Source organism: Pleuronectes platessa, chromosome 19 (assembly GCF_947347685.1).
Source record: "Pleuronectes platessa chromosome 19, fPlePla1.1, whole genome shotgun sequence".
Classification (NCBI taxonomy): Eukaryota; Metazoa; Chordata; class Actinopteri; order Pleuronectiformes; family Pleuronectidae; genus Pleuronectes; species Pleuronectes platessa.
In genome coordinates this window covers 11,964,904-11,991,503 of record NC_070644.1, presented here as the reverse complement: position 1 = coordinate 11,991,503, position 26,600 = coordinate 11,964,904, and the positions used below count along the sequence as shown (strand labels likewise).

General features: G+C 41.8%; 1 protein-coding gene across 5 annotated transcripts in view; it reads left to right on the top strand.

Annotated features, from left to right (window-relative positions):
• rgs3a (regulator of G protein signaling 3a) overlaps nucleotides 1–26,600 on the top strand; it is a 100,664-nt gene that overhangs the window by 51,466 nt on the left and 22,598 nt on the right. For all 5 annotated transcript variants that reach the window (XM_053447633.1, XM_053447632.1, XM_053447634.1 and 2 more), the window contains one exon: nucleotides 13,768–14,763. In XM_053447633.1, the coding sequence (XP_053303608.1) occupies nucleotides 13,768–14,763 (996 nt within the window). The remainder of the gene's footprint in view (nucleotides 1–13,767; nucleotides 14,764–26,600) is intronic.

The following is a 26,600-nucleotide window of genomic DNA, read 5'->3' as shown; positions in this document are numbered from 1 at the left end:
TTTGCATCCTGCTCTTTGATAGGTTTTGATTCAGTACTTTGGTTTACGACACAGCAACTTCTAAAAATAGCACGCAGAGGGAGAAAGAGAGGGAGAGATGGCGAGAGAGGGAGACTGACGGCTTTGGTCTGCTGAGAGTTAGTTGTGTTTGTTCTTCTCATCCCCGTCGCTCCCTCCACGTTTTTAACACATTTGACATTTGTGCAATTCCTCCCCTCACCCTCACACCTCCGTCTCTCCCCGATTCCAGTCGTCCTTTATTTTTCATCCCCCCCAACTCCTTCATCAAATCCCGTTTTTACACCCCCCCCCCCCCCCCCGCTCTCTCTCACTCCATCTTTCCCCCTCTCACTGTCTATCGCACACACACGCAGGCACGCACGTTATTATCGAGCTTGGGGAGCAAACTGGGATTGCAGCAACAACAACAGACGAGAAAACAGAGCAAGGAGGAGAAAACACATCCTGGAAACCGACAGAGGGGGGAGGACAAAAAAAAAAATCTCATTTGGTCACATTGGATTTGCAGCTTGTATCTGTTCACGCTGCACACGTGCTCTTTAAATGTGTATGTGGGTATGAGTGGAGGAACTGTGCCACTCTTTGTTGCACTCTGGGACGCACCAGCAATAACGCACTTCACATACTCGAGAAAACACACTTCTCGTCCAGATGCCTGTGTCTAAGGTAATGTACACTATCTCTCTCTACTACTGTGGTGAAGGTCAAACTGGGAGCTCTTTCTGGAGACTTCTGCTGATGCCCCTGTGGTGGAGATAGGATTATTGTGTTTTTATGTTTTTTTAAACATGATCTAAATGTGTAACTGTGTTCGGATTGCCAGTGTACAGGTTGTGTGTCTGAGTTGGTGTATGTGTGTGTGTGTGTGTGTGTGTGTGTGTGTGTGCATGCCGCAGTCGCAACCGTCCTGCAAAACGCTACTGGAGGTGAAGTCACAACTATTTATACGTTACTCATATTTATGTTACTGGGGATTTTCAATTTAACATTTGAACTACTTATTTTATTTTGTTGGGGGAGGTTTAGAGATTAGGGGCTTACGCTTTACTCAATATTTGATAGTTTAGTGTTTATTTGATAGTTGTCCTCCTCATTAACACTTTCTTTTTAAAGGAAAAGCACGCATTGACACAGGGGTGCTGGAGAAATCGTACAAATAGCGCATGTGTGATTCATTCTTTGGTTTAGTGTTCCAGAGGCAGGGAATTTTACTACCATCCTTTACTGCCTTGTGCTTACTGCATCTATACATAGAATTGATTCACATTTATTATTAGAGGCTCTACAACTCTTGGCTGTTGAGTGTGCATCAGTGTGTCTCCTTTAAGTTTATGTTTTTAAAGTAACTAGCATTGAAGTGTTGTCTGCTGCCCGGGGAACCATTGCGTTTGTGTCAGACGTTTTACCCTTTGAGGGATATTGTCGGTGATGTGTAGCCGTCGACCTGAACGGCCGCGCAGAGAGAGACAGCAGGTGTGTGTGTCTTCTCCCTCTCAACGTCAAATGTTGCCCGCTCAAGAGATAAGAAACCCTTTCTCCTAAGTAGCACCGAGAGGCTCTTGAGAGAACAGAGAGCCAACGTGTGTGAATGAGTGGAAGAGGCAGAGCGTACAACAGGTCCACTTGTAAATCTATGACGAAAACACGATTTATGATTCTATGTTTAAGACTTCTCGTAAATTCTGAGGCTTGTATCACATGTTGCGACCTTTATTTTTCTGTTAAAGTTGTACTAACTGTTGTAACCAGACTCTAGATAAAGATGGACGGCATGATGGCTTCTAAAAAAGTGAAGCCAAGGCATCTGAATCGCCGCTGTCTACAAGAAAGGTCATAAATCCCTACTCCTCCATGTTGGTGGATGGGAGAACAAACTATAAATACAAACTACATGGCAAATACATTTTAAGATGGTTTCTGTCATTTTAAGGTACATTTTTGTCACAATCATTTTGGTTTAAAGTGTTTTATTTGAAACATAAAAATGAGGTGAAACGTCATGATTGACAGCTAAGACTGAATCATGATTGGTCGAGCCTCAATGACAGCGTTCAGATTTGGGATTTTTTGGCTTCATTTCTGGATAGTGGGAGGGGTGGAGACAGGTCATCCATCTTTATATACGATTTATGGTTTAACCTCAGTTCTTCCAACCAAAATGTGTCTTTGTGTTTGAAGTTGAGTCAGATTTGTCTCATCTATTTATATTTATTTATTAATCTATTTTCTTCCAACTGTATTTTTTGTTGTATATTTCGTCAACTCAAGCTTGGTTCAGAAATTACAAAAGGAGCAGCCATGGGATCCCAAGCATCGATGCAGCAGATTTCACTCTTGTGTTGGTTCGATGTTTTATTGGTTGTTTACGATTTGACAACCTCAGAAAAACGTAATTGCCTTCATGGAATAACAATCAAGCACAGGCTGCTGCAGGCAGAAGTCGCCACTATAGCCAGGCTTCAGATGAAAAGTGGGATAACAATTCTCAGCTCACTTGCGGGGTTCACCGAGTCGTCCCTGGACTCTGCGTGGTTGTGGCATTGTTTGATTAGAAATGCTGCGCTGATGTCATCCACCTCAAGGATATTGTGGCAGGCTGTGACTCAGAGCGACTAGAGTGCAAAGATTACTATATAATACCTAGAGTGAGCTCTACAAAAACAATAAGAACTAATGAAATTATCGCTGCGAGTCAATCACAGCCGGGGAACATATAAAGGTTTATGTGACTTCCTTTTGTGTAGCATTATATACACAAAGGGTTTTTGTATGGGTTTACAGATCAGATCTATAGGTTTTGATTTAAATCTGAGCCACACGACCTTTTTACAATCTGCCAAAGTTCCTGTTTCATATATTATTAACCCATGACTGGTGTAGGTGTGTTCTAACTACTTGCTCTCGGTGTGCGTGTGTTTACAATGGATATGTGTCCATTGTGTGCCTTGTGCATCCTGTGGGACCTGGCTGCAGTGCTTAATGTCCCTGCGGAGAAATGGAGGGGCGGGGGCGGAGGGGGGGTGGGTTTGTCGTGAAAGGCACAGATGAATATGTGTACACACACATGTCGGATGATATTTGCAGACACACATCTGCAATCACATGGGGACATTGTACAGATCAGTACATTCGCTGGACGCACACGCACACATATGCTTCTCTCCTCCCTCTCGCTGCTCATTTGTCTCTTGTCATTATCTCTATCTCCTCCCTCTCTCTCTCTCTCTCTCTCTCTCTCTCTCTCTCTCTCTCTCTCTCTCTCTCTCTCTCCCTTCTGCCCTCTCCCTCTTTCCTCCTCACTTGTTTGTGCAGCTTGGGAGTCCACCTTCTTAGCCTCATGGGCATTTGCTCTCTTCCCCTCTCTTTCTCTCCTCCTCCCTCGCTCCGTCTCGGCACTCTTCAGTTGACCTAGCCCATACTGACAGAATCACACACACACACACACACACACACGCCAGCCCAACACACACCAGTTTGACAGAGGAAGTAGGCCACTTTAATGGGGATGTGTGGTGTGTCTGCATCTGCCTTTGCTGGATTGTAACCTGGAACTGCTTCCTCTTGCCAGGTAGGGGTTGTTTTACACCTTAACTGAATTTCTAATCTATAGAGTATTTCATGTTTTATGAGGAATCAACAAAGAGCGTTAATGCAACATGTTTTTTTATGCTGCTTTAGTTTGGGTTCAGAGGAGAAGGGGTATTTATGTTTTCAGCCAGTTTGAGATGTTGATATTGTTGTGCTGCTGGGAGACAGGGAGGGGTCTGGTCCTACGAAGGAGGGATAGAAAGAAGACGGGGAGATGAGAGGAATGATAGGAAAAAGCAATAAAGGCTTATTTGTCACATGGTATCTTTATGACAGGCGCTGATACGAGGGGTTGGCATCGTGCTTTCTTTTCATTCATTTAACTTTTTCCACTTCTTTCTCTGTGTTAGCTTGCTTTCCACTTTGTTTTCTCTTTCGACTGTGACTCCATCCAGTTAATCGTCCTTTGATGTGATTGCTCTTGTAATCTCTCAAAGAAACAGCATATTGATTGATGAACAGATTGTTTACATTCCGCTCTGCGCTTTTGTTTTGTTATTTAGCAATCCACATGTCAGGGGAGTCGTATAGTGGGGAGAACAGGGAGACTGAGGGGGGGAGAAAAGAACACCAGGGAGATGGCCATTAAGAAGACATCACTAAACCATGTGAGAGCCAAGCATTAGGACCAGAGGGGAAAAAACACAACAGGGCGCACACTGGGGGAAATTGCTTCTCATTTTTGCCTCATCAAGGGAATAGGGAGGTTTCCTCTTCTTAAAAGGAGGGAATTAGATGCTGGGCTGTGTTGTTGCCTGTTGACACACAAAAAGTAAAAGTGCAAATGGTCGCTTGTGCCTGGCTGAAACCTTACAGAACTTTTACACATTTACAAGAATAATGGTAGAAAACTCCTCCTCCTCTCCTCCTTCTATTCTATCAAGCCTGAACAAATGAGATGTTTATTTATAACTTGGGGAAAAAACTGTGTCCTACAGATCAGAATCTCTTGTTCTCACACTCGCATGCACACGAACCATCCAAAGACAAAAAACAAACAAAGAAAGATGCATCTTCTCTCGTGCACGCGCATACACGCACGTGCACCCAATAACCCCTCCACCACTACCACACACACACAAACATGCCTCTCCGCTCCTTCTATGAAGGCCTTCTCCAGCCTTTCTCAGTGGTCACATTGTCTTCAGCTGCCCGGCGTCACGGGGCAAGTTACGTCAATGACATTTTCTCTCTTTACCCTCGGCTTCTATCAATAATGCCTTTGCATCTTTGGATGTGACCCCTCCTCTCGCTCCTTTTCTCCCTCACTCCCTCCCTCGCTTTCTCTCTCTATCTTGTTTTTTTCTTGGTTTGTTTGAGCGAATGAATCGTGCATTTTGATTCTTCCAATAGTCCCGGAGTCTTATGGGAGTCGCAGCATGGCGTGGCATTCTTAAAATGAGTTTGGTTGAAATGTGAGGGCCGGAGCATGAACACCAACATAGATACTTACTGGACGGTTCCTTCGCCAGCTCCCAGTTTAAAGCTGAAATATTAATGATCAATCGAGGTCTTCAAAGTTTCCCTGAGAGATACTGAACCCTTAAAACCCTGATAAGCAGTTATATTATGTACAACTGATTCCTTACACTTTAATTGGTGACTGAAAAACTAGAATTTGACTAGAACATAAAACATTTTTATCGCTCTCCTCAGTTCTCTTTTCAAACCATTGTTTCCATGATGGGCTTAAAAGATGCACCTTTCTGCTCCCAGTGTTCACCTGACACCTCGTCTTATTCTTTTCTTAGATTTACCGACCCGCTCTCTCATTCGGCCTCATAACAATGGCGGGGTCCGACAGATAAATGACTATTACCGTGTCATCCCTCTTCTCTCAGTGAAATTGAGGGCAACAGAGGCTGGTGCGTAGTGGTGCATATGATGAGGCCATTCAGAGATTGATCGTCTATATGGTGCGGCCCCTTAACAAGATATTGGTATTACACAAAGCAATAAAGGCCCTTAAGTCATCAAACCGAACATTGTTCTGGACAATACGTGTCAAACTGTGGCTAATATATATTAAGATGGACCAGACACTCTAATAGCACTGTAATAATATTATGACATATCAGGATCATTATCATAGCAAGTTATACACGTTGGCTGTAGACAGAACATGTTTGAGTTATTTTTAATTTAGGACCTGTGATTACAGGAATGTAGGAAATAAACTGTCAGTGAGTCTTTGTAACAGCCTGTCCCACTGGTTGTCGTAAATTATTTAAGTTAGTGGATAATAATGTGGTGTAAAACTGCTCTAGAAAACAAATTAGCTGTGCGAGTGCGAACATCACATCCCTAAGCAGGTTTAAAGTAACAGTTTTACACAGAAATATGCAAGAAACTCTGGTTATTGATAATAGTTTAATGCTTTCTATTTATTCATTTGACCTAGGTTGTAAATTATATTTCAGACCAAGGACTTGTTGTATTCTGTTTACCTTCTGTATCCTTCTTCCTCTATTTTTTAGATATTGAGTTTTATTTTCTTATTCCCTCTTTTTAATAAATTGAGCTCCTGTATTATAATGAAATTTGTTTGTGTACCTGAGGTTTACATAATGCAATGCAAAATATGTTTTAAATTGAGATAAATGCAGTGTAATGGTCGACATTACAGGCAAATATTGTACTTTCCCTCCACGGACAATTATATCGGATGACAGAATAAGTGTTGCTCTAAATACAAAACATATGATGAGCTCATACAAATGCTGTTCACACATGCGTGTCAATAATAATGATTCAGTGATGTTTTTCCATTGCCTCAGTCATCCTGTTTATCATTTAAGGAGCGCCCCTGAAGTAAAAACCCACTCAGAACAGGGAGAACATACCAACTCCACAGAGAGCGGCCTGGACTAAAAACAACACTTAATCGTGATATGGCTGCATAATGAACACTTAAGAGATTCAGAGGCCATCTTTCTTGATAATGCACTTTAAGTCAAGGTAGATTTAGTATGTAGGATACTTTTTAAATGTTTACTTGCTGATTTGTATTCGTTGAAAAAAAATGTACTATCACATTTTATTGCAAAATCTACCATTAATTTCATCACACAATTTAGAGTTTAGGAAAATGAACAAGAAAATCTAGATTCCTGCTTTTCATAAAAACACCTAGAGCAGTGTTTCTTATTTGGAAGCTATTGTAGGAAATTATCTATTGCAAATTGAGAGAAATGGGAAAACATACAGGCAAAAGCAGGTACAGGGTTTTCAGTACGTTTTAACCAAAAGTGGTTATTTTAATGTGAAACTCAGGAGGTGAGAATACTCATTTAAATAAAAAGACAACACGTGTGAAAGTGCCAAAGTTTGATAAACTTTGTTTCTGTCTCTTTGCTCTGACCATGTTTTCCCATGGGGCCATGTTAACAGGAAGTAGTGCTGAGACTTATCTGACCTCACATGTTCTTTTAGGAAATCAATGCGATAAGTCAGTGCGCAAAGGAGACTGAATAACAAGGTTAATACAGACTGATTGGGTACATCACTTGGACATCCTGCCAGCCATCTTATAGCCCCAACACGGAGTACTGGGAAGGAAAGAGAGGGAAAGAGGAAGACAAGAAAATCCTTGGTCCAACTAAATATACCAAATTAAACAGGAATATTAATTGAGTTGAGCTGGATTTAATGGGGTTGAGGGTAGATTTGGCAGGTGGGCTTGTGGTGGACAAAATAAACCATTAAAATTAGACTATAGAGGGAAGGAGAGGGAAGCTTTGATGCTCTTTAATGTAATGTCTTACTTATTATCAACTAGGACACAGGAAATTAAATGGAGAAATGGGAAAGGTGGAAAGGGAAGGAAGGAGATAAAGATGAAAGATGGCACCTTGAAATTGAGAAACGAGGGAGGGGTGTGGGGAAACCACGATGACAGAGTTCATAGGGTGCATCTTCAGCTTTTGGAGAACACGCAGCACAGCTGCTCCCCTGGGATGGGTCTCTCATTTCCATGGTAACCGTGGGACAGAGTTCACATGGTTGTCTCTGGGTGACGGTTGTGTGTGTGTGTGTGTGTGTGTGTGTGTCTGTCTGTGCGTGTGCGTGTGTGTGTTTTCTGTACTTTTGCCCTTCATTTCGGAGACTTCAACCTTGAGCCATTTAGACTTTCAGAATATCATTAGTTTTGCAAAGTGAGGTCATTATTTCTCGGTGTTCATTGTTCTAGGGGTTCATTTTGGAATTGGCACTATGGAGGTTTTCAATTCTCTCACCTGATCCCCTCATTTTTTCTGTTGCACTCAGTTGGCAACACCCTGCATGAGTCACCAGTTATTTAGCAGGTTCCACGAGGAGGTGTAGCTTCCTTTGTTAACTGTTAAACGGGGGGCTGGGGGTAATGCTTTTGTACACAGGTTGTATATGAATGCGTGTGCAAGATAATAACTTTAGTAACTACATTACTCATTTAATCAGCAAAATTATAATTTATCAGGGGTGGCTGCTTGTAAACAGATTCACACCCTTTAAGGTTTAATTGTATAATATATCGAAATTCTAATGGTGACATACTTTATAATAATGCATATCTGAGTACAGCTTCTGAACTGTATGTTTCCACGTTAACACATTCACTAAATGCAGGAAATAAGGTCAAGGGTGGTTTCCATCTATGCCCCAGTTTGGCTTTAAAAATCCTCCTATTTCGGGACCCCAGAGGCCGTCGAGCATGAATGTTTTTGTTTCTGAGCCACTAGGCCTTTTTTCATAGATTTTCCTTGCGTTGGACATTTTAGTGATCTGTATCTCCTGTGGGACAGAAGCACAGCTGGAATTCGACCGAAATATAGGAAATGTGATAATCCTCGGCATTTGCTTATTTGCGGCCTCTGGCTCCTTAAGTTCCCCGGCTCTTAACTGACATGAATACGATGAGTAGCTTTTTGAACAGCTTGATATTTCGAAAGAGGGCGTCCGAAAGGTTCCTTTTGATCTTCAGCAAAACATGTAATAACTGACCAGAGCGTGATGTATGAATGAAAGCCTTTAGCAGCAGACATCAGAGGGATTTATCATGCTGTGAGCATTTAAGTGTGGAGAGATCTACGTGGCAAAGCAGGATGGTCAATGTCATGCACGTCGCTTATCTCTCGGAACAGCGGCGTGCTCTTTTTTTCTATTTTTAGACATTATGCTTCTATTACACATGAGCAATGATGTATAATTGAGCTCCTCTGTTTTCGGCACATTGCATATTAAGAATTTTATACAATGTGTACAATGAGCTAAACCGAAATTGACTGGAGCTCACTAACTCATGGAAACAAATGTAAGTCGCCCGTACGGCTTCCGGCCATGAACGTAAGGCGCAGGCTTGATTTCGAACATGTTGAAGCATAGTTTTAGCCCATGGGGGGGGCGTGGAGTTCACTGGCAGCCAAGACAATAAATCACGTCAGATTTTTCCTTGACCATTAAAACTAGCCAGACACTTCCACTTCCAAGGCTGTATTTGTTCATTCATATCCTCACGACTCGGAAGAGTTCATCATTAGCTAGTTAGGTCATGGGCGAGACCCTAATGGTGTTAATGGTCCATCTACATTAAAAACAAAACACAGACATGTCCAAGATTTACTCTCAAGTCCTCTCCCCTTATCCCTCCTGCTTTATGTCCCTCTCTCTGCCCTCTTTCACTTACACATTATCTATCACCCACTCCCCTCCTCCCTTCTGCTTGACTTATCCCCATTGTGTCCTCCATCTATTGACTCTCTCACCTCCTCCTGCTCTCTCTGCCTTTTAGTGCTGGTTTTGTTTCCTCTCTTAATTCAGGCATCGCCAGGGATGTTATTCTGTTGAATGACTACTGAGTTTGTGTGTGTTCTACATGCATATACAGCAAATCCAAGAGCGAGGGGAAAAAAGTGTGCTGCGCAAGGTCTCGTCGCCCATTAGCTTGTGTCTTTTGGTTCGTCTTTTGAAGCAGGCTCATTGAAGAGAGAAGGTTTACGAGTTTAGGCAAAAAAATCTAATTGTCCTAGCCTGACAAAGCTTTGAAGATTAGTGCATTTAATTATACGCTTTTATTTATTTTCATCTTTAATCGAGATGTGAAAACTGGCATCAAAGAAGGGTTAATGTGAAGCTGCTGGTGTGTGTGTGTGCCTGTGTGTTTGTCCACTGTAGGAAGTGTACGAAAGTTGGAGTGTATGTGACAGGACAGGTGGCTCCATTGTGTCTCAAGCCATATCTTCAACCGTCAGGGGTTCATGAACGTAAGAGACGGGGGCAAGCGAGGTGGAGGACATCTGTGTCCCAACTCAGGGGTCTCCTTCGAATGCCCCGTAGAGCGTGTGGTCCGAAGGAGGCGATCTCCGTGGACCGTGTAGACGGCGAAGACCGAACTGAACGATATAGAGGATTTCCAACAAGACCGTATCATTTTAATGTCCCTTGTTTTTTTTAACATGCGTATTGTTAGCTGTTTGGTTGATGGATAGATAGAACAATTCATGTTTATTCCATTATGCTTTCAAAATGTCCAAACTATGACATACCTGATGAAACAACCAAAGATTTGAACTCCTGTCTCCGTTTCCTCATTTGGACCAACATGCCCAAAGAAAGAACAAGAAACAGATGGAACAGAATGAAGACAGAGGCTTTACTTATACTCCCACCACGATTTTGTGACCGTCCATTTCACTCTAAATATACACTGCTCATAATCAGTAGAAGCCTTGATGTCTTGGTTGTAACACCACTGTCGAGCATTTAGATAAGATCACAGCGAGGTTAAGAGGGAGAAGGAGAAGTCTGGAATCACCTTGGTGCAAGTTCTGCATTATGATCTCACCGTCCCTTTTACCCTCATAAAACCCTTAAATACTCAAATTCAATAACAGGTTCCCTTATAATCCATTAACTGATTGTTTTATAGCATACATATTAGTCACATATTGTCTCTGTGAGTCATAATAATTTTTCATGGTCATATTCTAACCACTAAGTCATTAACAAAGAATTTTTCATCAATAACTTCTAATTAGTTCTTTTTACTGTAGTTGTTGTATATTAATTGTAATCCTTGCTGAGTTTGAGCCTTATTAGGATGTACCACAAAATTTACTTTGTCCTTTGCTACCAATAATAAATGTGGTTTGTTCATATGTAACAAAACTGCAGTTATTTTAATTGTACTAACTACTACTCAGTAATTGTACTTACTTTACCTAATAACAGAATAACCCTTTAACTTTAAATTAAGTCTTCCTGACTCATACCTCATTCTATGGTGAGGTCTTTCCCGGTAACTAATTCACTAGTAGTTTGAAACTTATTAACACACAGGTTCCCTTTTCTAAAGTTGCTTCTTCTTCACATGTAGTAAATCTACTACAGTACACAGTTATTGCTAATAACAAATCTACTTGAAGGGAGCTGGGTTATATTTTTCTGTTCCAACAGTTTCATTTTTCGGTGTATAGATTCACACAGGCCTACTTGATCCAAAGAGCTATGGACAGTTTTCTCTGAAAATAATAGAATCTTTGTCATTTTTTTGTAATATGAATATTAAATTAAATGTGATGGTGCACAACAAGGCACAGTATTGTTTTTCATGGAGAATGATAGGTGATGGTAGAGTAGCCCCTTATTGCTGTTTAATTTGGTTTGAGTATTTCTGAAGTATTCCTAGAATGTTGGTAAATATCTAAGGTCCCCTACAAAACAGATTTCAGTGTTGAGATGCTTTATCCATCCATATACAAATAAACATTAAATAAATACACACAAAACCATTATAAACAGAATTGGCTCTTGGAGAACACCCAGGGCATTATTCGTTCGACGGGTCAACGTCATATATTGATTTTGTTTTTTTAAATGTCAGATGTGCAGATAGTTTCAGTAAGTGATAGTGAACACACACAGGCCGCAGCCTTCAAGTTCTCCACAGCTCACATTACAAAAATATGAGGTCATATTGTCGCCGGAGTCACAGTGACCCCAATTTCAGACCTCCACGTCCCATTCCTGTATCCAAAAATACCATGATCAGATTGTGCATATATGCAGCTGAGGCAAATCATAACTCACACCACTCAGTATGCAAATAACCACTTTCTCTGCCAACACTTTATCACAGAGAACTTTACTTTGATATTGAATTCAGAATCTGTATCTGAGTTCATCCTGAATCAATATCCCCCCAAAAAGCTCCTCCCTGAGTTTATGAATACAGGTCAAAAGTTGAAAAGGCAGGGAGCGAGCGGGGCAGTGGTATCTGGGGAAACCGATTTGAGCTGCAGAGGCACACAAACAGCTTGTGAAGTATCATGAGAGCTGTCTGAGAGGAGGAGGCATTATCTCCGATTAGAGCGAGGATGTCTTGTGACTGCAACTCGTCATCATGGGTTAACTTGACCGGCACAATGAAGCCCTTCACTAGACTCGCTGCGGTCTGAGAGAAGGTACGATTCATTTTGTTGACTGAGCCGACGACTCGTGACTTAACAAGTCAGGAGTGTGTTGTACAACAGGATATTTGTAGCATCACGGTTTATTTTCGTTTGCTCTATATCTTCGTGTGTATCCATTAACACACATTAGCCTAACTAAATATAGAGTCACCTTAATGCTTTACACGGTGGGAGACATTTTGAGTTGGAGGAGGTGAAAGATGGAGAGTAATGGAACAATATGAGCGTCACTTTCTCCCCTCTCATATTGTATTCCTTAATCCTTTGTGTTCGTACCAAATCTCCTTCATCCTCTTTTAATCAGTTACTTTTAATTCAACATTGACTTGACTGAGACTGGGACCTAAGAGATGGCAGCTTTATCGTCTGAAGACACTTCTTGAACCAGTGCATCATATCTGTTTAAAGTATTGAGAAATGCCTTCAGGTGTCTGGATTTCTTCCAGGTTTCTGCTGTGAGCTGTTTACTGGAGCGCAGAGTAGCTCTGAGTGGCTGCAGCATTTTGTTGAGCACACGTTAATAAGTTACCGTGCCCTTTTGTCAAAATATACCAGGGCCAAAATTAACAGGTTTTATAGTATGGCAATTATGTGACAATTTAAATATACGGTTGAAATATCCTCTGGAAATCTAGTATCCTCCCTAAATTTCCAAACACGTATGGCTTTGATTAAAAAAGTTCTGTGCATAGCTTTATTAACATATTCAGCATTGTTCTGATGATCCTATCGAATTTGAAATTCTGTGGGACTGAGTGACGCTGGCCCACTCACAGTGCCTTTGTAATGGTCCACCTACTGAGGGCTCCATTATGGGGCATTGGAGAGCATGTGTGCAGTCAGTTTGGGTGAAAAACAAAGTTGAAATAATAGCAACATGTCAGAAAGGAGGTGGATAAATATTACTGGTGCTAACACAGTTTTTTTAATCCGCAGTCCCTGGGGGCTCAGTTGCAGCTTAGTCTGACAGAATCAGCGCAGCAAGCTCTGGTGTCGTACAGTAGCAGCATGGGTGAGAGAACCAGCAGTGTATCACAATATGAACTCACTGGCAAGGATATTACAGTCTGCTCTCTGGCAGATCAGCCCTTTGTGAGTCTGATGGAATTAGATTTAAGATGAGCCAAAATTAGCAAGATGATTCATCAGTTGTTATGCTGTCATTCAACTAGTTTAGCATTGTTCACAATGTGCTCTGTGTTTGTTGATATTCCTGATCGGGAAGAAAGGAACGTTTCAAGGGCCTCAGAAAAAAGGGAGAGGGATTTATCGATATATGGAGTTTCTGAGCATGGTGTCATTGTGGTCCTTTAAATAGCGAATCATAGAATTTAAGGGAGTTCTCACAAAAAAGTTGTTGTGGACGAATGGGATCAGCTCCTCTTATCAACTCAGGCCCCAGGCATATTCCCTCCTTTGCCTACCGTGTTGCAGTGCCCCTGTGGGGTGTCTCAGGACCCTCCTGTTAAAGCTTGCATGTTAGAACTATGACCTGTTAGGGTTCAGTAAGTCGTCCTTGTTTTGGGCAGATACAGAATCAAATCACAGACTTCTGTGGCCATTCAACTTAGTCCCAGATGACAACCAGATGCCATAAATGGATTTCCTTCATGCTGCATTGAATTTGTCTGATTTGTGTGTACAGGCCTTGTAACAAACAGATGGGACTAACTCTCCTTCCATCTTTTCTTTCTCTTGTCCCCATCTGCAGATGTTGGAGCCAAAGGTGGACGACCCTTCATGTGAGCTGGGCGGAGTAGGAGGAGATCGAGGAGGTGTGTGCCTCCACCTGCCCACCCGCAGCTCAGAGGGCGACGAGAGCAGTCTCTATCCTTCAAGCCCCTCGGAGCCCCGGACCCTGGGGAGCCCTCACCCCTCAGAGCAGCTCACCCCTCTGGATGAGGTCTACATGCCCCTTGGGGGTCTGTCGGGATCGGAGGAGCGACACAAGGTGCCTCCCACACCACCTCCTTCCACCGAGGGTGAGGATTGCAAGAGCATAGAGGGAAATGAGATGGAGTTCTGGAGATTGATGAAGAATGGGGGGCACATGAAAGAGGAAGAGGAGGAGGAGGAAGATGGGGCCAGCAGAAGGAGTGCTGTAAGTGAGGTGGAAGAGAAAGATTATAGAGCGGAGGAGGAGGGAGAGATGAATGAAGAGGAGGTCAACCTCAACCTGTTAGTGTCCAACACCGATGAGGACAATGCCTCGGAGCCTCCCGACACCAACGCTCCCCCCTCCTCCTCCTCATCTTCATTTGTCATCCCCGAGCTGCGCCTGGATCGCTCCTTCAGCGCCGATGCCCTCTCCTCACCCAACACCGATGAAGAAGAGTACGACGAAGATGACGAGGAGGATGAGGAGTCTGAAGAGGAGGACGACGAAGACGACAGCGACGACGCCTACCTGCAGAGGAGCGACAGCAAGCGGCGCAGCATGGTGGAGGGGGCCACCTGTGAGAAACACGGAGGAGGGGGGCTCAGCGTGCAGAACTCCCTCCGCAGGCGCACCCACAGCGAGGGGAGCCTCCTGCAAGATCCCCGCGGGGCCTGCTTCACCTCCGACAACGCCATCAACTGCCTAGAGGCCGGGGGAGGGCACCACAAGGGCGGCTGGACGCTGCCATCGCCCAAAACCCTGAAGAAAGAGCTGACCAAGAATGGAGGCTCCATGCATCAGCTGTGTATGCTGTTCTCTGGGAGGAAGGTAAGCAGCTTCACACTTAATATTACAGTTTGTACTTAAACACAGTGGAATAATTAATACAAATTCAGCACTGTTAGAAAAGTTCAGCTGCTGCAATGGTTATAGCGCAGTGTCTGTACTTTTAATCGAGTCTAAGAAGTTTAAAGCACCTTAAATAAAACACAAACACACATTAATGAGTGGTCATTCAGTTTATTTCAGTTTTTCTTTACACGTACATGCAGATACTTTGTTAAATGTCACGTATAGCTCCATATCTACACTCGTCTCTGCTAACTATTGCATAAGTAGTACGTTAATGATTTGAGTCCTTAGTTTCAGTTCAGTTGTTTCTGTAGAAAAGAGCGACATCAAGTGGTAGAATAGAGCAAGCGCACAAAAATCAAGACAATCTGAGTGTTCAACAATATACATCTAACAAGAATGTTCTGTCTAAAGTAACCAACAATAGAAACAAATACACACACCGTCAGGGTGCAGTCTACATACCAGTACAATCTTGTACAGTAGAATATTGTCCACAGCACAAGACATATTGACGACTTGCACAACAGAATTGTTTTGCAAGTAGCATTAACTAATGTTAAAATATGAACTGCACATAAAATGGCACTCAGCCTCATTTGCATTTATATAAGCTCCCTGCTGAACAGAGAGCACACATACATTCTAAATAATAATATGCTTCCACTATTCCCCTGTAGAAACTTTACATATTTATAAATAATAATATGCTTCCACTATTCCCCTGTAGAAACTGTACATGCATTCAACGTTTAGTTGGTCACATCATGTAATGACGTGCACATATTCTCCTTCACTCTAACACAATGAACAACTCACTGCAAAAACACGACATAATATGAAAATGTAGACAATAACAGCATTCAACTCGTAATACAAAGAATTTATGCCTGGTTTCGCACAAACTGCAAATCACATTTACATAGAGAGAACAGTGGCATTATATAAAAAACCACTTATTAAATAATTCATGAAAACAGACTGTATTTCATTTTAGTTTCATGCACTCTCATACCATTATGTGGAATACATTAGCATCCCCAGCAGAGTTTATGACCGTGTATTCCCAACATTTTTTCTACCATTTACCATTTTCATTCAGTTCACTTTGTGGGTATAGAATATTTTATGGTGAGAAAATGCAATACTGTTTTCAGGAAATAAGTGTCAGCGTTTGTGAGAAACTGTAGTGAACATATTGATAAGTCCCAAGTAAAAGAAATGTGCTTTAAATCACAAACATTTACTACTGTACGATAGAGGGATCTGTGCAGAGTGTGCCATTGGTTTTAGAGCAGGCAGCAGTTGCTGCAGTCGTCCAACAGAGGGAAGCATGCGTCACGTCATGTCAGAGCAGCAGCTGGAAACAAGTGTGCGTCATTTCTTCTCACTTCACTTTGGCCAAGATGAAGTGATGAAACTGAGAGCCCTCTGTGGGGCCTGTTTTCCTGTTAAACATGACATATTATGCTTTATAATTTCTCTAGATTTATTGCACTCGAACTGGAATGCAGACAAATCGTCATCTCTGCAGCGATTTTCTTACCCAACAGCGCTATTTATAGAAGTTTGACCTGAACACCTGCACAACTTATGACTACTTTTTTAGAAAAGAAGGGGAGAACAGGCCAATGGGAAGAAAAGTGAAGGAGAAAAGATATCAAAGCACCAGAAGCACCCTACAGACTTAACGACAGACAAATGACAGAGGTAAACAAGTGCTTTATCAGTGTAGAATATCAGAGGCACTTCCCCTCTTTATCTTCCTCTGCCTTTTCAAGTCTGTCAGCACACTCGGCAGCCTTACATGGCAGTGTGTGTGAGCGGTGCAGGGGAGGAATGCGGCAGACAGGGCCGGAGCCTATTGGTCTTGGCAGATTCAAGGGTAATTTTACTACCTATTGGCGTCATGGACACTGTTCCTTTGAGACTTGAGTTTCCATTATTTAAAATGATCTGCCATCTCCCCCTCATTCATAAATCTTGTGACATCTCTAGGTAGAGAGAGAGAGTGTGTGTGTGCGTCCGTGCGTGCTTGTGTGTGTGTGCGTGTGTGTGTGTGTCCACCCTTTCACCAAGATAACGTCATGGTACTTCTTAAGTCTGGTTACACAGATTCATGAGTCTGCATGAACATAGAATAAGCCGCATTTATTTCCTAAGACCGTCAAATGTTTCCACAGCTTGTTGCATCGCTCCCTTTCTGCACTGCAGTGACGTACTGGACAGAAATCTGGTTATTTTCAGCTCTTACATATCAGACGGGTGCAAATGAATTACAGTTATTATTTAAACGATGGAAACCCCAGGCCAAATTCCAGTTAGTAATAACACTTCAAATAACTCTTAATTCGCCATTTATTATCCTGTTGAGATACAATTTAGTATCAACAATATGAAGTGAGCCCTAAGCTTCCATGCTCGTTTCGCAGTCACATGTCAGGTGCAGAGACAATGCAGAGGGAGACTGACTGAATGCAGTTTTAAGATGTTAGTGATACTTGTTTGCACGTCTGTTCATTACGACCATTTCAAAAACTCGGGATCTGAGAATATGAAAACCAACACACACACGCACACACACACACACACACACACACACACACACACACACACACACACACACACACACACACACACACACACACATACAGACACACACTGTCTGACATTTCTCTCTTCTCTTGCCAGCCATTGTTTACTTGCCCTTTAACAAACCCCAGCACTGGTCTGGCGTTTCTTTCCGTTCTGCATCTTTTCCTCTCACTTGATTTCTTCAGTGGCCTGTTATCAATGCCTGGAGAACCAAGGACAAGCAGAGACAGCAAGAGTCGAGAGTTTTTTTTTTGTTTTGTTTCTTTCCTTGACAGCCACTTTAAAGAAGTGTTTTTTCCTTCTTCTAATGGGTGACAAATCGAGTTCATAGACCAATATTTTTGCCCCTTCACGTACCATAATACCACAATTAAACAACAAAAACTGAAATGTAAAGGAATGCTTGAATGCCACAGTGAGACTTCAGAGACATGAGGTGAGAGGCACGTCAAAAGAATAATCATTTGCGTTTTTCTTCCAATCAGACATCTCTCGTGTTGTGTTTTTCATCTCACATCTTTTTCCAGACACACTGTCCAAAGTTTTAGTTTCAGTTTGAGAACAGGCGTCGCTGCCACAGATCCAACAGGCTAAACATTTTGTTTACGGGCTCTGAATGTTTGTTTAAAATCAGGATAAATATCGTCCGTCTTTCCAGGAGTTTGGGAGGAAACATTTTCACATGTTTACTGATGGTGGTGCGATGGCTTACATTCCTGCATTGTGTCGAGGACACACAGGGGTGCAGAGTTCAAAATACAAACAGGTCCATGCATTCAAAGTGGAAAACAGCTGTTGTGTTCCGCGTGCACAGGAAAACACACAGAAAAATAGAGTTGGCATGTAGGAATGGACACAGACAACATGGTTCATAATGGTTGTATAATGGTTCTGTTGTGTTTCCAGTCAGGAGACGATGGTTATAGAACCGTCTTGTGATTCTCTCTCATCACAAGAGGATTGGGAAGGTGAAGGACGTTGTACGTGTGGCCGACAGTTAGGAACATCTGCTTCTATCCTTCGTGGTTTTATGCATCATTCACCATCTCTTCTTTTTAACAATACAATCTGGATTTAAAAGTATATTTATATTAAACTCTTGTTTAGCTTGAACAAAATTCAACACTCGAGCAGGTACTATTTCCATTTAACGTCGGTACACTGCACACATAATTAGCCCATCTGTTATTTCTGTCTGAAACAAACCTTTGCACTGCTGCACAGCTTAATTAATGTTCTAAAGTAATATTGCTGCTTTAGCTCTAATATAAGAGCGAAGCAGGGGGAAATGGAAATTAATTATTTAAGCTACAGCAACAACATATTATGCTTTATTTGTTTGACTAAAGAAACCAGGCTGAGCACTACAGAGTAATCTGGGACTGTGCAAACAGTACACACAGCTTTATCTGACCTTTGTCCCCGGAGCTAAATCCAAAATATTGAATCAATTCACAAACATAGAGGAACAGTGAACCAGAAGGTATACCTATGCAAACAGAAAGGCCACAAAAACATCCTTTTAATTACCGTTATTATATTGTTTTGGCTAAAACGTACAATAGCAGGTTAAAACATAGGCTTAACTGTATAATAAGGGGCAAGTTTATTTATGTTTACTTGTTTTACCTCATAAACAAACCATCAATAATAGCACACCTGCACAGGAGCATGTGCGCCCAAGCTTAGAGCAACTTGATTTGAGTGTAGTGCCATCAGAATGTAGTATTACTTCAATTTCCCAGACCTCCACTCAAATGTTCTCTGCACTGTGATAAGCAGGATAAACACTAACAGGAACCTAAACATACTTTGTTAGTGCAAAAGCATTGGTAAACTTCTGATGTCATCTCCAAGTACCTCAAGCGTACACGTCTACCAGGCTCCCAGTCTTCCAAGTCAAAGCTATTAGCGCTGACCTCTCCTCATTCCCCCAGGCCCTAATGTTCATGTTCCCTGTAGTTTACCTAATCTTAGCTCAAAGGTTGCAGTAGCAGAGGGGCACGGCGCTTGTTGATATCGAGGCTGGGATTTGTACCTCTTGGTGGTCAGCGCGCATGACCACAGCTAATAATAGTTTGTTTTTTCACTGAACGAACCTTTCGTGGAAGCGATTTGAAAATTCTTGGTATGGATGAGTGTTAGTGTCCTGGCTTCAATTTTTTTTTTTGTCCAAATATCAAATAAAATAGGGGGCATACCACATGGCGACGTGTACATAAAGACCAGCATTTACTCTGTGACAGCCCTGTGACACACTGAATGAGTCGTATTGTAGGTAAACACGAGGGGGTCTCTTCTGTTTGACTGTACAGTATGTCGGTGGTGGAAGGGACAAAAGGTCCCCTGGGCTCAGATCCACGTGGGACACAGCCAGGCCAGTGAAATGCTAAATAAGTAACGTGTAAATATTTACTGAGCGGAGAAAGAGCGAGCCTCCGGAAGAGTCACTACGATATCTATTGACAAACACGTGAAAGAACTGAACATGAGGTTTTTCTGCTTGTGCTGCTACAAATAACAGCCACATTATGCAAGTCAATATGTGATTGCGACAAAAGGTTAAAAAAAAATGTAACTTGTAACATAAGACAGTGCAGACAGGATCTTTTTAATTTAGGAAGGAATTCTAGTCACTTGTGAAATGGGAGACATCTGCTTGTGTTGTCTGAAATTGATCTTTGCTTTTGATTTGGCTGCTTAAAAAGGAAGAGGAATGCACGAGGGGGAAGAAACCTTAACAAACTTTAATCTTTATCTAATAAGCTTAAAGTTACTCATTGTTCTTGCTCTCGGGCAAAACTAAGATATTAGTTTTAATGCGATAAAAGCTCAAACAACCACAATGGTCCTCTCACATTCTCTTTCCATTATTCCACCCAGCTCGCTCCACTCAGGCTCTTTACAACCAGCTTGGCTTTAACAGTCTTAACACATTAAAATAAGTTATGGCTCTTTTAGAGAGAGCACATGCACACACATGCACGTGCACAATCTCTGAGCAATTTGAGCTGAGATTAGCATTTACTCTACTTCCTGCATTTTAAATTGTGAGGGAGAATAATTTTCGCTTTGCTATGTTACACCTGGCTGATACACATGAAAATTACTTAGTTAGTTTTGTTAGTTAAGTTAGATTATTTTTTACATGTTCATACTAGTGATGGATTTATTGGCCCATCAATGCCGACATTTTGTCGGCTGACACGTCCGCAGTTGCCAGCAGATCTAGCACTAACTAATTGGCTAAGCTATCACCAATAACTGGTTAGAAACTCCTTAGATTTGAAACCTCCCACCCACATAGTGAAGACATGATATAATGATGCTTTCTATATTATTTTGTGTCACTATTAAGAGGTCAAAGCTACATTTCCGCATCGTCACCAGCTGTTGATCCAGGTACAAGACATGGTAAAACATGAGGTTAGAGACTTTTACTATAAGGCACACATTTCCAAATACTTCATCCCCTGAACACCAAAATAACTGTGCGAGTCCCAGGGACTTTTATTGTTATTTAATTGTTTCATGAAAATCATTTTGTGACACCATATTTCTCTCACAACCCCCCAGGGGGTCCTGACCCCTAGTTTAGAGAAACCACTGTATCATATTAAAGTATCATACAGTATCAATACTGTTGATTTGTTGCCCTAAAATGAGCCTTTTTGGATGTTTAGAATAAATGAACATGTTAAAGTTGCATATAGAACTCACACACACTGCTCAGTTCATTCCTTACATTCTTGCTCTTCTTAATGTTTTCCTATTGGAGCTCATTGCACACGACTAGACAGGTCACTGCTGCTATGTGACCTGTCTAGTCGGGGGGGGGGGAATGGTCAACTGTGTCTGGACTCTTGTTTACTAAATATTCCAAACTGAAACGTGTTCATTGGATATTCTGGCTCTGCAGATATATCCAGTCCCACTGACAGGAAGGGGAAACGTCATTCCAAGTTGAGCAACTGTGATAACAAATATTCGTGTTCTGGGAAGAGCGATCGCTTTCTGTTAATCCATACAGAGATGTTTTATTATAACTAATTGCCAACTGAAATAACTTATTACACCAATTCTTTTTCTCTTCCCTGCCAAAAATCCAGAAGAGGATACAAGTACGAACATGTGGTTTTTCACTGTCATTTTCATAATAAATGTGTGTAGATATAGATAAATGGATGGTTGTGTATTATGGAATTCATTTCTGTTTCGTTATATTGCTGCAGTAAAACTTTAAATTAAGAATAACATAGACGTATGGAAAGAGCCTTCCAATAAAAACAAATTAAAGATTTTTATTGTGTGTCTCTGGAAATTTAACCATAGTTTAAGGGTGTAAAACTTAAAGTGCTCCTGTGGGTTAAGAGCAATGTCTGCAGGATTAATTCAAGATCATTTCCAAAATATAAATGTATAAACTTTCTGGCATTTCCCCCCTGAAATGAAATCTCTTCATCAATGCAAACCTGGTAACTCTCTGTGACCTCAAGAGGGTTCAAAGCTTCCCACGCTAAACCTTCTTTGCCAGGGAAGCTCCCACGTCCCTGAAACAAAACTCACCCTGTAATTGCGTGTTTCCTTTCGCTCTCACTCTCTTGCTGCCATTTAAACACTCAGTAGGCTCCAGAGGGACTTTAACACGTTCTCAAATCCCCACCACAAAGACTAGAGCTAACCCCAAAGTAATGAAGCTAGCATTTATCCAACTTGTTTATTTGTAAACAGTTGTTGGCAGTTTGTGATTTATCTGAGGACGGGTTGTTTTGAGCTACCTGAACTTGTAATGTTGGGAATTTTGCGTGAAGGGGTGGGGGTGTGTGTGTGTGTGTGTGTGTGTGTGTGTGTGTGTGTGTGTGCGTGTGCGTGTGTGTGTGTGTCTTTCTGTTTCAAGTAAATCTTGATATTGCTGTAGTACAACATGAATCAGGGGTGTTCCTTTTAAACTATAAGAAATAATTTGTTCCTGCTGGATTCCCACGGTCAAACAGTGAATGTGCACACACGGAGGTTTCTGGTTATTTGTAACTATATCCACAGCGTAACAGATTGCTTTCCCTGCAGGACACGTTCTAAAGCTGTTTTCAGACAAATACTGAACTTTCTGTATCTCAGAGCGCAAATGGCTCGGTCGATTTCTCTGGAGAATGTCTGAGGGAGCTGATGTGAGAAATCAGGAAAATGTTACAGCGAGCAAGTGGACTTGTTGATGAAAAAAAAAAAAAAAATACATGTAGTGATTTAACAAAAGGTGTCATACACGATGTGGAAGAAGCCAACAAAGATGATAGAAAGTTGCATTTGGAGATAAGGACCAACGGCGAATTCAATGTGTGGTAAACAAAAAATGATTTCCGATTCGGAAGTTAAATGTCATGTCCTGCCTACTTCGTGCTCCGCTCTGGCGCTAGTGAACTTATCTGACCCCATGAGTGACGGATGGAGGACGTTGCAGCCTGAGCCTGGAAATTGTGAGATGGGACATTGTTTCAATTACCATCAACGGCAAAAGCTAATAACATTAACATGACTAATACAATAACGCACATGAGGCACATCATTGGTAACCAGCCTAGGGGAATACACAGCCGTTACAACAGCAATCTACATTTTTATGATGTTGTACTTTCGTAGGACTTGACAGCCTGATGTCACGGCACTTAGTGGCCAGACCTTTTTCAGCGGACTCAGGCTCTCTGCCCAGCTCGGTGCCTTCCCGTGTATGCAGTTGGGTAAATTAAGTGACAGGACTTTGGATGCAACAAGACCCTCTCCTGACATGCACCTAATCCAAGACAGGATCCAGAAGGCTCCCTGTTTCACCGTCGCGTCTTGTGTGTGTTTGAATCGAGACATTTACAGCGCTCGTTGCCATAGCAGTGTTATGTCTGAGTCAGGGGGCTTGGTTACATAAGTGCAGATGGATAGGTTCTAGTATATAAATACACACACACACTTGCACAAACACAAAGCCATCTTTCGTTGTCTCTGACTCACATATGTTTAGAGATACTAACCTTAAACTAGATGTTACCTGCTCTATATGCCAGTTCTATCAAATTAGCACGAAATCTGAACACTTGCTCACTTCTTCCACCACAAGTTGATTGTGCAAAGGTTGAAGTTAGTCACTGTGAAAAACATTTACATCTTTAGTGGTAAAGATCCACCTTTAAATCCCGACACGTAAAAGGAAGTGTTCTCCATTGAATCTTGATTAGATAACTATCCAATTGAATCTTCCAGTTCAAAGCTTCGTCCAAATTAGCAAAAATTAGTGAGTGTTCACTTTCTTATTCGGGCGGCTGTGGCTGAGGGGTAGAGTGGTCGTCCTGCAACCTGAAGGTCGGCAGTTCAATCCCCAGTCTGACCCATCTGCATGCCGAAGTGTCCTTGGGCAAGATGCTGAACCCCGACTGGCCCCCCATAGAACAACAAGTGGTGCTGCGAATAGATGCAGAGTATGAATGTGTGTGTGAATGGGTGAATGTAAAACTTTACTGTAAAGAGCTTTGAGTGGTCATCAAGACTAGAAAAGCCCTATATAAATAAAAAAAACATTTATATTTTATGATATGACTAGATTGTGTCACTCAGTAATTCCAATATTAGAATAAATGTGTATTTTTTTATGTAGCAATAAATGTACGAGAGAAGTTTCTTTACAATAATTACAAATACCGGTCTCACTTTTAAAGACGTAATATTTTTTTACAGGCTCATTCTGTTTAAATCCCGCTATGTTCTGTCTGAACAAAAAATTGTACGTACAGTGAGATAACAAGAACGCGGTGTTCATTATCGGGGGCCAGCTGTGCGGCCCACATCAATACTAAAAAAACCTGACTGGGTTTGAATTTAGACGCACACACAACCGCACAGCAGCCGCACACACATGCAGGAGCAGGACAAACCGAATCACTCAAACTCTCCAGGAGGCAGGAGGCAGTGGTGGGATGATGGGAGCACACACGCTGTTCTCGCGGGATGGGAACAGGGTCAAGGTAACGATCAGCCCTGGAGGCAGAGAAAGAGAAATCAAAGTTTTAGAATAAGGCATGTGCTACAAATAAATTCTTGAATAACCTTTTGTTGAAGTTTTCCATGGTCACTTTATTGCTGATGGCGACTTCCTGCTGTGATTACACCGCATTTAATCATAGAGCGATATCACACTGGCCCCCTTTAGCTTGGCAGCAGGACGGTATTCATTTAACCCTGCTAATTATTCACTTCCAACAGTAAGAGAAGCTGTTTAACAGTTTTCTGTTATTGTGATTTTATCCTCAAAACAAAAATTCTAAAGTTGTGGTGTTTTATTTAGAGCATTTTGCCCAATAACCAACTCACACAAGATACATTTTCTGTGTTTTCGGCCCAGAAAAATGGTATTCTTCCAAACATAAAAGTTGCGCTACTTATTTTTTTAAAACATTTTTACAATAGCCAAAATTACTAATTATCAAAACTACTGATGCGTACAATTTGCTTTTTTTGGTGCTTATCCATCATTTTACATTTGGTATTTCCATTAACATGGAAATGAATGACGCTATGACAACAAAATTTAGATTTTTAAAGACATTGAGGCTTCACCTACACTGCTACATTTTAGTTTGAATACTTTGTAAACAGTTCCTCGTTCCTTGTATTTTCTATAGCTGGTCCGATGCAGTTACAAGGGTGATATTAAGGACGCAGATTATAACTGATAAGAAGCTAGGTCTTTGTGTGGACCGAGTTTTAAAATGACAACATATTAGTACGGGTGCAGCCTGATGCTAATGCTTTTGCAGTATATAACAAATTAAATTAGCCCTGTAAATTTGACCCCAGCTTAAAGTAGAATTTGCAGGGAACAGATGCTTTAATCTCATCTTTCACTCCACAAATAGAGGCCAGCAGAGAAGTCAGGCTGCCGTGCATTGTTTACTTCCACTGGGGAGGCGAAGCACGACCTTTACAGGAGCGGGTGCGTGATCCACATAATGCTCCAGCTACCATGGTCGTAATCTCATTTGCTGTACGTCTCCCTTCCCTCCTGAAAGCCATACGTCTCCCCCTGACACTCAGCTACTGCGGGTAGAAAACAAGTGCGTCATGCCTGTATCCGATCAATTTTACAATAAACACACTTTACAACATTATTAAATGACAGTTAAACAATCTGATGTCATTTATTGTAAGACGATAAAGTAAATACTCTATCAACACTGGCACAACAGCTACAGTTACCAGCCGAGGTACCAGAGCAACAAAACAAATCAGGCTTTGAAAAGACCATACAAGGTCTGAATGATGACCTATAGGTTTTCGCACACATCTGCGTCATAAGAGGGGGTTTCAGATGTTTTCATGCACCTGGATTTCATGAATTAATATCTAGAAATAATAGCCACATTAATATTGACAGTGTAACTGACCACGCAAGCATGAGTCACTGGTTTGAAAGTGGAAAATCCATCGTCGGCGCTAATAGAGTCTGGCTGCAACAGTTTGCAACCTATGGTTCAATCGTCAGCTGTCATTAGGTTATTGAAGCTCAATCATGCAGTTCATGTAGGCACTGTAGCATAATATAAATGCATACGTTGCCCCATTGTGGCTGCAGCAAATTGGGAGTAATGGGCCCACTGATGCTCCTGGAGATAAATCTGTGCATAGCCACCCCCTCTGGAAAGATCCGTGAGGCAGCAGCCATTAAAAGTCCAAGCAGAAAGGTCATTGGCTTGTCAGGGAAAGTCAATAACGTTCTAATGGATAGCACCAGTTTCAGGAGTGGGCATAACATGACCGTGTTTTCAGAGCAGTTCCCAGATGTGACGTCTTAGCAGTATTGTTCATGAACATCTTGTGACATTGCAAGAACTTGTGCAGGAAACAGCCATCTCCTGAGCAGGGCTGAGTAACAAGCGGCAGACGAGAGTCAGACACACACACACACACGTACGTGGGAACAGTGCACCGCTTCTATTGTGCAGCTATTGAGTCAGAATCCTGTGTGAAGGTCATTGAGTTTATATGGAGATATTACTGAATGTTGTGATTTTGCCATTGTTCTGTGTGTGTGTGCGTATGCGTCTGTGTGTGTGTGTGTGTGTGTGTGTGTGTGTGTGTGTGTATGTGTAAAAGTGTCTGCCATCCAATTAGACAAGCTCACACATTCTCAAAGAATCACACACACACACACACACACATACACACACACATACACA